The following is a 13,159-nucleotide window of genomic DNA, read 5'->3' as shown; positions in this document are numbered from 1 at the left end:
AATGGCATTCAAGGGAAGGCGGGACATCCTCAAAATCTCATAATAGATTTATTTAGAACATAAATAAATAACTTGTAACTGCCTTTATTTAGTCTGTTATTGAATTAATCTCCACAAACTATTATTATTTGTATTTAATAAAAAGGTTTTTACTGCGTTTCTGTTTTTTAATTGTACATGCAAACAGATAGAGATACATTTGTCTTATTGTTCCACTAACGTCACTTACTCTTTGGACATTTAACTCGTACGGAATTTAATTTATCTATAAAACAACGCGAGAATATAACTGAATATGTTAAGGTTACTTGATAAATATAAACATGTAACTTAGAGTTTGAGTACATCATATGTTGACAGTCATGTAAACTTAGGCCTAATATAAGATATTACTAGTCATGTTTCTATTAATGTGCCAATAATTTATTAGTGACAAATTAGCCTCACAGAAGTTATAACCAAAGAACCTCAATAATTATAGTTTTGTTGTTTTTGTTGTTTGTAAAAATAAATAAATATGAAATCATGAAACATTTGTACATTTTAAGTCAGTGGTTTATCGTAAAATAACTGAAGCACGCGCAACTAAATGCTTTATCTTCACTTACACAATAAACATAAATAATTATTCTACTGGTAGTTTCATACGTTAGTCATAGCCTGATGATGGTCGAAGATATGTGCTGTTGGTATCGTGTTGTTCCGGGAAACCACTGACACGGACAGACAGGGGATGTACTACTTGCGCTGAGACTGGAAAGTGCGTCAAACACAGCGCTGGGCTTTTTTTGTGATACTTCAGCATTATAATGAGGTATTGTACCGTCTTTTTATTTACTTATATTAAAGGTCTGTATGAGTATTAGTCTTTTCTATCTTCTATGATTTTATTTGACTAACTTGTAATATAATTTTGAGCTCTGTTTTGGTGAAAAACAGTTGGTCGGGAGCATGATACGGGTTATTCCTTAACTATCGGCCTCACTCTTTGACTCGACTTAAGATATTAACTGATCTATTTTTATAGAGAAATAAAGTGCAAATAGGATGTTGGTTTTGGATGATTGAACATTTATTAAATGGCAAAAGCTAATGAGCTGCAATTGTCTTGACATTGTGGTTTGTTATTGTTTAGCCAGACGGCTAAATCCTGCTAACAAGCTACATCGCTAACACTAGCTTAGCTAACTGTTAATATAGAAACTTGATGTATAGACTATATTTGGTGTAAATATACATAGAATATATACTCTGTGTGGAATATCGTTTATTAAACTAACATTTTTTTCTCGTTACAACATGATAAACACTAAAATTAAGTTGCAAGTGTCCATGCTAGTCATTTCGGCCTAAAGAAACACATTAATGTCCAAAAAGTGAAAAATGGTAGTTTTGAGGTACATCGTTTTTTGACAGTCATTTAAACATATATCTAATTAATTGGTTGCTATATTATCTAATGTCATACTTTTGTTTGTGTTGTGGCAATAATCTGTTGTGACGACCTTTGGATTGCCAGGCAAATTAGTTTCACGGAAGTTATAACTAAATTGCCGCAATAAATGTAAGTTAGTTTTGTTGTCACAGGGCTAACATTAAATTATTGTGTAAACATGAAAACGTGAAGGGTTTTACAGTTCAAGTTAGTGAACACGTCACGGGTGACGTCACTACTCGGATAAAGGTAATAATATTTTTTATTTGAGAAAGGAGTTATTATTTTTATGTGCTATTGTCGGAAGTTTTCACTCGTTCGCATGCTGAAATATGTCGTGTGAAAAAATAACCGATTTTTTTTTTTTTGTAGAGCTCAGCTGTATTTGAAAGCTTGACCGAGTCTCTGTAGTGTCAGCAAATCCTTGCTCTGATGCTCCAATTACAGCTCTCTTATCATACATAAGATGACGTTGTTTCTTTCTTAAATAAGAAAAAAAATATGTGACAGTTTAGTAAAGTATATGAAAATAAGGTTTTTATGTACATCACGTTTACAATCATTTTTCACCTAATGCCTACAAACTAGTCAGGTAAACCACTATACACACGTTCTCTGCCACTGAAATATTATTTAGGAATCACCATGATTACAAAACAAATGACTCTATCTTATCAGTGTGGTTAGTGTTGACTGTTCACAACCATGCAGGAAAAAAAAAAACCTTGACAATCAGCAGACTTTGTTCATTCCTCACTGAGTCATCATCTCCATATGAGCGTGAGACATAGCGAGCATTTCAGTCAAACCTTAAAAAAGGTACATTTCCTAGTGTTTGATAGATGTGGTAATAATAATTGTATAATAATTTTACCCAGTTACCTTAAGCCTCTTTCACACAGCGCTTTGAGCCCGGCAAATTGCCAGAGTGCCTTCTGTGTGAACCCAAACACGACCCGGGATTGATGCCGGGATCGATGCCGGGTTGGGGACCTAGTAACATTGCCGTGTTCAGACCCGGAACGCGAGCTGTGTGAACAAAAGCCAGAACCAATGCCGTATAAGGGGTGTGTCTTAGTAAGGATTCACAAGCCTTTGCAATGATGTAGTTATGGTGCGGCTCAGTTACTCTAGAAGAAAGTTTGTGTTCGTCATCGATACAAGAAAGAACGAAAAAATGTCACGCGTCTTTCCGGAACATACACGGGTTGTGTGTGAACGCGCTCTCTGATTCCGGCAAATCACTGGCAGTGTGAATGAAGCAAAATCAAACGAACCCGGGTCAAATCCCGGGTCACTTTATCCGTGTATTTTCCGGAATCTCTGTGTGAAAGGGGCTTTAGTTACAATAAATGCAGTTTGCATTAATAAATTATTATGTTAATATGCTTTAGGGTTAGTTCGCCCAAAAATTAAAATGATCCCATAATTTACTCACTCTCAAGCCATCCTAGGTGTACACTGTATATGACTTTCTTCTTTCAGCCAAACACAATCAGAGTTATATTTAAAAATATCCTGGCTTTACCAAGGCTCCAGGGGGTTAATAAAGGCCTTCTGAAGCGAAGTGATGCATTTTTGAAAGATAATCCATGTTTATAACTTTATAAACTATAATCACTGGCTTCCAGTAATGGCCGTATGCAAGTCGAGTTCTGGCTGAAGAGTGACCTCTGACCCGAAGCATGACATAGGATGTAGGCGTAGTGTAAGCTTAGGTGAGAGTAGACGCCTCTCATGGTTTAAACAAATAGGGCTGGGCAATAAACTTAAGCTCCTCTTCTCTTATTTCAAAACCCTCTGACATTTCTCTCGTTTTAGACTTCTAATTTATGGCCAGTGTTTTGTATTGCTCTATCCTCTGCTCTTCCGCGTTCGTCAATACATCATGCGTCAGGTCAGAGCGAGGTCACTCTTCTGCCGGAACTAGACTCGTGTACGGCTGTTAGCGGAAGCCAGTCACAGTTTATAAAGTTATATATGGATATTTTGTCTTACAAAAATGCATTGCTTTACTTCAGTAGGCCTTTATTAACCCCCTGGAGCCATATGGATTACTTTTATGATGGATGGATGTGCTTTTTTGGGCTTCAGAATTTAGGGTACCATTCACTCCTATTATAAAGCTTGGAAGAGCCAGGATATTATTGAATAAATCTCCGATTGTGTTCGGTTGAAAGAAGAAAGTCATATACGTTGAGGATGGCTTGAGGGTGAATATTTTTGGGTGAACTAACCCTTTAAAGAGTCTTTATTAAAAATATCTTGAACTTTGAGGGAGCTGAGAAATATGGAGTAGCTGAGTGCCCCTTGATTTAAGATCAAATTGACTTGTGTCCTTAAGGGTTCAATCCGCATTCCTGTAAACATTTTCTAAGTTCCAAAGTCCAAACACTGTGTAGGCCTACTACTTTGGAGAAAGTTTGCACTTATTGATCTATAGTAGTGAGTGACTCAATACAGTTTATAAAACGGTTAGTTCCAATCCTTGATTCTGATTGGTCAATAGCTGTGCTTTATTCATGATAAAACACGGCTATGACCGCTTCACCCAACGGTTCTATTTATCACTGCGCAACACTGCAGTTCCTATGTTGTTTTTATTTGAGCTTTCATGCATATTTCACATTGGAACGTTGTTGCTGTTCACGGTCAGGGACTATTTTTTTTCTAGCGGAAGGAAGGCCTTTACTTCATGAAAGTTGCACTAATACATTTTTTTTTTTACTTTAATATTTTTATTGTGTGGTAACCGTTTTATAAAAGCAATAAGGTACTCGAGGCAAGTGCTGTATCGTGAATAAGTAATGGCTGAAGGGGTTGCAGTCAGGCACCTTCAGCCGTTACTTATTCACGATACAGCACAGCCTCTCGTACCTTATTGCTTACATAACAATTTCTTGAGAGACAGGACAAATTATCCCATAACTTAAAATAGTAACATTTCCAGTCTGACATCGCTCACTGATGAACCACCTGTCCTCACACCATAACTCAATACTTCATATGGATAAAAATATAACACCCACACACACACACTCACACACACATATATATACTGCCGTTCAAAAGTTTGGGATTGGTAACTTAGATTTAAAAAAACAAACAAAAAACTAAACCGTAATTTTGTGAAATATATTACAATTTAAAATAACTGTTTTCTATTTGAATATATTATAACATGTTATTTTTTCCTGTGATCTAAGCTGAATTTTCAGCATCATTAGTGTTTCAGTGTCACGTGATCCTCCAGAAATCATTCAAATATGATAATTTGCTGCTCAAGAAACATTTATTATTATTATTATCAATCTTGAAAACAGTTTCCCCAGGATTCTTTGATGAATGAATAGAAAGTTCAAAAGAACAGCATTTATCTGAAATAGAAATCTTTGTTCACAGTGTGGTGAGCTGCTTCACAAACAGCGCGCCAGTACAGTTTTTTTGCGTCTTATTGCGCTGGAATGGTTTAATAGCAATTGAATGAGTGAGAACGTGTTCATATAGCCTACTGTAGCGCAGCCACAGGATGGCAGAAAAAAAAATCATCATTAAACTAAAATGAACTAATTTTCTTAGATTAGCCTATGTTTTACGTGGATTTGGAACACGAGTGAAGAACAAAGCCTTATTTAGGCTACATAATGAATAAAAGTTTAGGAACCAAATGTTTGATCGCGAATATGGAAACATTTGGATTTGTGCCGAATGAGAGAGTTAGCCTACGCGAGCCCAATGCCGTTTTAGTTTTGCTGTAAATAAATTAATTTTGGCTTGATGTTTAGATATTGTTTATAATGAATGCAACTATAGCCTTATTTGTGTTTTATTTTATAACTGAATTGCTACTTATTTTTTTATTCTTGTTCTGTTCTGAATAGCATACCGATAAAAGGATTTGTTGTGGAGTGAGGGGAACTAAAATAGCCTAGGCTATATGTTTATAATATAATATAATATAATGTTTTTTTTTTTACCCTTTTTTAATGTTCATATAAATTAATTTAATTGTTTATAATTACGAGGTTAACAGGTGTATTTGGTGTAAGATAAATTTCTCTTTCATGTGATTATTACTTCTTCTTGGATGGGTTATGTTTCTCCATCTCTTAAACTCTAGGGGCAAGGCTTCTAAACGGTGAATTTTTAGGGGAATGATATTTAAATGTAGATTGTTTTGAGCCGCCACATTTATCAACGTGCGATCATTCGTACGATGGGATTGGCATGCAGCGTACAAATGTTTAATGAATCACACGTTAACCCTGACTTCATATGATTTCTGCGCTCGTTTCTACCTTGGATTGATAATGAGGCCCAATAACTTTATTTTTCGTGCACTTTGATCTTTAAAACTTTGCAAACCTTTATGTTCACAACCTTACACACTGCATGAAAGGTAATATTTGAAAAAGCATAAAAGGGCCACTTTAAAAAAAAATCCCTTAAAAAAACCTTTTAAAAGATTTCACAACCATGTTTCCTGGTTGCATGACAACACAATATATTTATTAAAACAATAAAAAATCAAGCAATACTAATGTCAGCTTACATCGTGATGTTCCGATTCGCATACTTCATTCAAGTCCGGGCAGGCCTTGCTGAGTTTTATAGTTTTTAAATATATTAGATGATTGTGCTATGGGAGCCTATTATTAAGCCTACTCAATTTATTTAAGACACCGTAAGCATCAATTACATAGAAATTACTTGTTTGATCTCAGATGCAAAGGTGTGAACTGTTATTTGTGTATTTGGTGTCTATCCAATGTTTTGCCTAGTTCTTGATTTGGAATAATCTCTTGCAATTGTAGATATCCAATCAAAACTTTTCTCTTTGAGCCACCCTCCATAGACACATTTTTAGAATGTGATGAAACTGTTTGAGTATTGATAATCAACCCTCTTCAATGCAAGTAAATGACTCGCATGTGAGACAAAATTTTTATGCTAGCTAGGCGACTCAATAATTGTTAGATTTTGCTTGAGTTTGAGTTAGAGGCTATGTATAAGTTTAGCACAGATATTTTCATTCGTCTTCACTCGTCTTGAACACTCTGAGTGCTTGAGAGTTTCGCTCTCTGTCTTTAAAGCGCACTGTTGCAATTGATCTCAAGGTTAGCGTATTTGATGCACCACAACAATTTACAGGGGTCCTATTATGCTTTTCCACTTTTTCAACTTTAGTTAGTGTGTAATTAGGGATGGGACGGTATGAAAATTTCATATCACGATTATAGTGACCAAAGTTATCACGATTATCAATATTATCACGGTTTTGTTAAAATGAGATGGAAATGTTCAAAAAGAACTGATGCTCACCCTGAAAACATTTGAAAATCAACAAACAAAAAAATACAATTAGCAGGCTAGCAGCTATGCACTTTTTTAAGCATAAACCTTATATTAACATTAACATGGAGCCCTGAGAGTGAGGTATAAGTTTTCCTAGTGCAGATTTTAATGAACCCGTCATTAAACCCTATCATTAATATTGATAATAACACTTATGGATGTGTGTAAGTTATTATGACTGAATATTATTATTATTAATAAATAATAAATCACTTTCTCTCTCTCTCTCTCTCTCTCTCTCTCACTCACACACACGCGCACGCACGCACACACACTTTAAATGAACAACATATGTTGGTTGGGTCAGGGTGACTAAACTACTGGAATACTTATAATGACTGTTGTAAATAGCAACGCACTACACAGCGCACATCCATGTCTCGGATCACCGTGGACGCGATCTCTGGTTTCATTCAAATGTGTATGTCTTGCGTCTCAGTTTTGACTGTTTTGAAAATTAAATCAGAGTAATTTAGTATTAATACTACTACAATATTGTTGTAGTGATCACATTTACTTTACGATTGATTTGGACACTGTAACTTGTATAATGGATTTATAAACCGGCAAGATTTAAAAACATTAAGTTAATCACAGTTCAATATTTCATGTCCCTTAAATTATTTCTGTGGTAAAAAAAAAAAAAAAAAACTGTAATAAGTTTACTATGAATGAATACAATACATTATCCCTTAAATGTCACCCTTAATAGTTTGAATATGTTCGTTCGTCTTGGCTCAAATCCACTTGCTGTAAAACTTTTCTCTTCGTGGAAGCTTTGCAATAATTACAAGTGAGATAATGAAATAATTCATCTCCAATAAATTTGTCTAATTATTTGCCCAAGTTAGTTGTGGTATTAAGGTAAAAATTAACTCAGTGGGTGGTTGTCACGTAACGTTAGATGACTTAGCAGATTTGACGTGTTTCCCCCTTTTGCAGCGACTTTCCTCTTGCAAGATTTGCAGACAGGATGCCCATCCTCGATTAAATTGCCCTCGGGACTCTTGTAATAGCCAAAATACGACCATACCTCCGATTTTGTCCTCTTGGATGGCTGAAAAATCTCCCGTGCGCTGTCACTGCCTTCCGCCATGTCTTCTCGCGCAAAAAAACAACATTGCATCTGCGCGCCTGCTGAGTGCTCGCGCCTGCGTCAGACTGATTCTGGCTGGACAGGATTTACCGCGAGTTTTCAAAATCACGATAATCAAACACGGTTTTTATGATAATTAAATTTTAAACGATAATACTAACCGCCAGGACATTTTATCGTGGTTTATCGTGAAACCGGTAATCGTCCCATCCCTATGTGTAATGTTGCTGTTTGAGCATTAAAAACTATCTGCAAGGTTACAAAGCTCAAAGTCCATTCCAAAGGGAGATATTTTATTTAACAGAATCCCCTTTTCAAGAACTTCAACGAACGGCTTGTTTGGACTACAACGGGATTTTTCCGGATCTTATGAAGTCATAATGTTGCTCATTTAAATAATCCACGCCCACGGAAAACGCAAAAAAGGGACAAGGCCTGGTTGAGCTGCATGAGAAGACAGTGTTGTCGCTATGTCAAAGAGATGCTGTTTTTTCCAAAACTCATTTGTTTGACCTTCCTAAGGCTGACAAACTTCGAGTTAATTTATTTTAGAGAACAGCTTGTTTTCTGTTGCTTTTGTAAGCTCTCGCTTTTGTTGGTTCACCGCTCCTTAGGAAAATTAACCATGGTTTTGTGATCGATTACTGTTTGTTTTAACTTAGTTTTCTGACAAATATCACGATTAAATTGTGGATAACATATTTAATGAATAAGATAATTACAAAAAAACACACCACTCTGAAACGTACGTCCTGTGAAATCTGTACTTGCAAGGTCTGTGCATGAAATTCGTTCTGCACGATCCTCTTGTTCGTTAACATTGTCAGGGTCTGAATCGGGCTTGAATTGGTTCAAAAAAATTGACGCCATCCTCAATATTTACACTAGAGAAGAACTGGCAGGTATGGAGGGGCGGGACATTTCCTGAACACACGCTAAGCGCTGCCAATCACAACACACTGGGCCAGCTAACCAATCACAGCACATTTCGTATTTCGGAAGGAGGGGCTTAATCGAAATCACCGTGTTCGAGCCAGACTGGAGAGAGAGGTGCTGTAATAATGTAAAATATGTGAAAAATAATCAAGCATGAAAACATATTCTAGTTCAGCGCAAAAAAAAATCAAGTAAAAGGGCATAATAGGACCCCCTTAAGCACAATAAGATGCGAAAGAGAACTTAGTTCAGTACTATCTGTGACGGTGTGTGACTCTGCTTCCGGTGTACTTGTTCAGAAAAGATTTAAAAGTAAGAACAGCGTGCAAATTAAAAGTTTAACTGGCAAGGAATTAAAACGCATGCAAATAAAAAACTTGTTGCATAAGTTCATGTCGCAGTGTACAGTATGTTGGGACGGGGGTGCTAGAACTGCAACTGATACTATGAAACGATGTGAAACGTTACTACGATCATGATCTTCAAAAGCAGATCATGGAGACATTTTAATCGTTCATGATCTATAATCGTTATATTGCACACCCCCACATTAAAGGGTGTTCAAGTTCAACTCAAATCAATATTTTGTATCAGCTTCTTTATTTTTTGGGTAACAAGTGGGCGTATGTACAGTCAATACAGACCCAGTGTGCCTGCATCAGGAGCATTTTACAATAATATATCTGGATGACCGTTTTTTACTTGTGTGTGATTTTGAAAATTTTAATTGTACAGCAATTATCAGAAGATTTAACAACATGTAGGCCTAATTAAATTAGAAAAATAGGGAAACCAAGGTGTCAGTTATGCTACTGGCATTGCCTGATTCATAATGTTTCTTAAAGACATTCGCCCTAGATTACTGTAGAATCTGGCACAGAATATTTTTAGGTGTTTCTTCTCTGTTTCACTTCTCTTCTGTCCTGTCTTCCCACAGACACAGCTGCTGATAGACAGATGGCTTTATTCCTGGAGGGGACAGTAGCAAGCAGCACCATGGAAACGTCCAATTTTGCCCATGTCATCTTCCAGAATGTGGGGAAAAGTTACCTTCCTCATGCAGCATTAGAATGCCATTACACCCTCACGCAGTTCATTAAACCAAATCCCAAGGATTGGGTCGGCATATTCAAGGTGACACTCTCTTTCTTTTTGCCTCTGTTTTTTCCTTGCTTTTCTGCCATGTTCTGTACAATTCTTGAATATGAAGTATCTACCAAAAGAAGTATAGATAAGAGATTGTCGTCTTCCGTTTCATCTCATCACCATTCCACCTTTAAACAAGGCACTGCCACTTACAATTAAGATTCTCCAAAAAATGTAAATGGACTATTTCTCTCTCTCTCTCTCTCTCTCTCTCTCTCTCTCTCTCTCTCTCTCTCTCTCTCTCTCTCTCTCTCTCTCTCTCTCTCTCTCTCTCTCTCTCTCTCTCTCTCTCTCTCTCTCTCTCTCTCTCACACACACACACACTCTTTTATTCTCTTTAATTCTGTGCTTAATTTTCACACAATTTCCATGCGAAAAAGTTGCGAAAGTTGTGGTGGCCAGTGCCACTGAGGCTAAATGCGAAATTGGCTGTGCATAGAAAATGCACCAAAAAAGAACTGGTTCGGAACTAGTGCTGGTTCAAAGTTGGTTCGGAGTTGGTTCAACTTGCGAACCTTCTCAGAACCTGTTTGTTTTTCCACTGACTAGAGCGCCCAGCGAACGACGTCGTTACGTCACTGTGTACGTCGCCAAGCCATACGTCTTAGCTAGAAACGCTTGCAAGTACAACATTACTTTGGGATTATCTCTAACTCGTGTACCAAGAAGGCTTTAAAAACAATTGAAATATGTAAGTCTTTTAATCTTTTCCTTTGATATGTAATCTTTTATGATATGTTATGTACCCATGTCTTGTCTTTTTTTTCTTTCCATTTATTTGTTCTATATTGTGACTGTTTTTTTCTTTGCTTACATAATGTTTTCAATAAAAAAAAAAAAAAAAAAAAAAAACTAGAAACGCTTGCGCCAACTTCAAGCATAACAATTACAATGGCGGACTACATCGTGTTTCTGCAAATGTTTCTCCTGGCTTTGCGATCCTATATTATGGTCAGAAAAGATGTTTAGAACACATCTAAACCCGCGCCCAGCCCCCGACGTAAGCATGACGTGGTAAAAGAACGGTTCTAGTCCAGCAAAGAGTTGGTGCCGCTTGGGAACCAGTTTTCCTGGCCGAGAACCGGTTCTTTGGCTGTCGAAACACAAAGAACTAGTTCGCGCGCAGGCACCGGCTCCGAACCGGCTCTCAAAATGCTTCGGTGGAAAAGGGGCTAGTGTGAAAATTACAAGGCCCTGCCGTCATATTTGGCAGTCTAATATTTGGGGAGCCGCCATTACTGGTGCTTAACATAATATTGGATTTACTGCTGGTCACTTAAATGTTTCCTGCAGTAAATGATTTTCAGAACCATATTTCACTTTAGTCTGACCCAGAAAGACTGCTTTTTAGTAGGTATCGTTTTAGATCATATAACTGATGTTATATGTAAAGTAAACTAAATGTCTGTGCTTGATGCATACTAGATTCCGGTTCTAAAGCAGGCTATATAGCCAGGTCTCTTTACGTTCTCTTTTCCCTGCAAGCCATTAATTTGTTCGTCTGCTATGGTTTTTGAGGAAAATGTTTGGTCACACTTTAGTTTAGGATCCAATTCTCACTATTAACTATGACTTTTGCCTCAATAAACTCCTAATTACTGCTTATTAATTGTTAGTAAGGTAGTTGTTAAGTTTAGGAATTGGGTAGGATTAGGGGATGTAGAATCATGCAGAATAAGGCATTAATACTTACTTTATAAGTACTAATATCAGCCAATATCCTAGAAATATGCATGCTAATAAGCATCTAGTTAATAGTGAGAATTGGACCCTACACTAAAGTGTTACCAAATGTTTTTATGGAGAGCTCATTAGGAAATCAGTCTCTTTTTAAACCTGAAGAAAATGTTGAACCGATGGGGTATGCATGTCTTGTTCATGTTATTCGGGAAAAACTGTGAATCATATCCAGGAAAATCTCAGTCACAACTGTTTCCCCTTCTAACAAGGTTTTCAACAAGTGAGCATGAACATTTACTACCCAAACAGAATGCGGTTTGAGTATTTGTGAAAGATCTTGGCAGTTTGCTCGGCAGTGAAAAAGAAAAAAGAAAACTATAAAATATTACAACCAACTGGTAGTTTCAAAATTCCACTATGTTGGCACAAAACAGTGAGTCATGCCGGAGTGTAGTTGAACGCGAATGTGGTCATGACGGTGTGCATGGGAATGAAATATGTGGGTTGGCAGAATAAGTGGGGTGTTTTGGCTCCGTCTCTGCTTTCTGGAGTTCCCCAGCTACTGCTGGATGAGTGAACATAAAACAAACTGTATAACAGCATTATGGATGTGAACTGTACGATGAGAGGAAATAAAAGAGAACATCTGACTGCTGTAGGTTAGTGGAGGGGGAGTTGAGTGTGGTCACTGTCAGGGTTTAGTATCTGGATTCGGATCCGGCCAGATCAAAGTGGTGTTTTAGAACTTTTTACTTTGCGTGTGATATAGCGAGTCTGATGAAGCTGTTTTATGGCCAGCTGTCAGGAAGGCTGCTGCTTCTCAGCAGTTCTATCACATTGTGGCCAGTGTTCTTGATTAAAAGATACAATCCCACCCCCCATGAGAAACAGGTACCCCTTTTAAATCTTTGGAAGGTGGGTTAAAATCTCCAAAGTCCACAGACCATCTGAACTGATGCGTATCACACAGAAGAGTTGTCTGAAATCACCAGTTTTGTTCTGATTGACTTTGAGTTTGTCAGGTTCATGGCATTTAAATTATTCAAAGATATTTAAAGTTTTGCTCAAGGAATAAAAAACAATATGTCCTTGAGCACTAAGTGATATGATTTCAAATGAATGAAATGTATGAATGAATGAATATCTGATTCAATTCTGATTCACAAGCGGTAGATTTGAGTCCAATTTTCATTTGATTGGATTCAATTCTGAATCATTTTGGCATATTTAATTATAATGTCTGTTTTGTTTACAAGTGGAAGGAACATTTTCTTTCACTTAAAGGTCCCGTTCTTCATGTTTTTTTTTAAGCTTTGATTGTGTTTACAGTGTGCAATATAACATGTGTTCATGTTTCGCGTGTAAAAACCACAGTATTTTTCACACAATTTACTTATCTGTATACCGCAGTTTTCACTGTCCAAAAAACGGCCCGATGACTTCCTTGTTGTATAAAGTCCCTCCTTCAGAAATACGTAACGAGTTCTGATTGTGCCAGCGGTTCCTGTGTT

General features: G+C 36.9%; 1 protein-coding gene across 4 annotated transcripts in view; it reads left to right on the top strand.

Moving 5' to 3' along the window:
* Positions 1 to 731: 731 nt before the first annotated feature.
* Positions 732 to 13,159, top strand: part of tax1bp1b (Tax1 (human T-cell leukemia virus type I) binding protein 1b) — a 36,351-nt gene continuing 23,923 nt past the window's right edge. For 3 of the 4 annotated variants that reach the window (XM_056234404.1, XM_056234405.1, XM_056234403.1), the window contains exons 1-2: positions 734 to 814; positions 9,760 to 9,956. In XM_056234404.1, coding sequence (XP_056090379.1) covers positions 9,780 to 9,956 — 177 coding nt within the window. In that variant the 5' untranslated portion in view covers positions 734 to 814; positions 9,760 to 9,779. Of the gene's footprint in view, positions 815 to 9,759; positions 9,957 to 13,159 lie in introns of all 4 variants that reach the window. The other variant, XM_056234406.1, reaches the window with a different exon arrangement.

This window comes from Rhinichthys klamathensis, unplaced genomic scaffold, assembly GCF_029890125.1.
Source record: "Rhinichthys klamathensis goyatoka isolate OS25496 unplaced genomic scaffold, OSU_Roscu_1.1 h1tg000395l_1, whole genome shotgun sequence".
NCBI lineage: Eukaryota > Metazoa > Chordata > Actinopteri > Cypriniformes > Leuciscidae > Rhinichthys > Rhinichthys klamathensis.
Note: the sequence above shows the minus strand (reverse complement) of the source record. Positions and strands in the feature narration are given on the sequence as shown.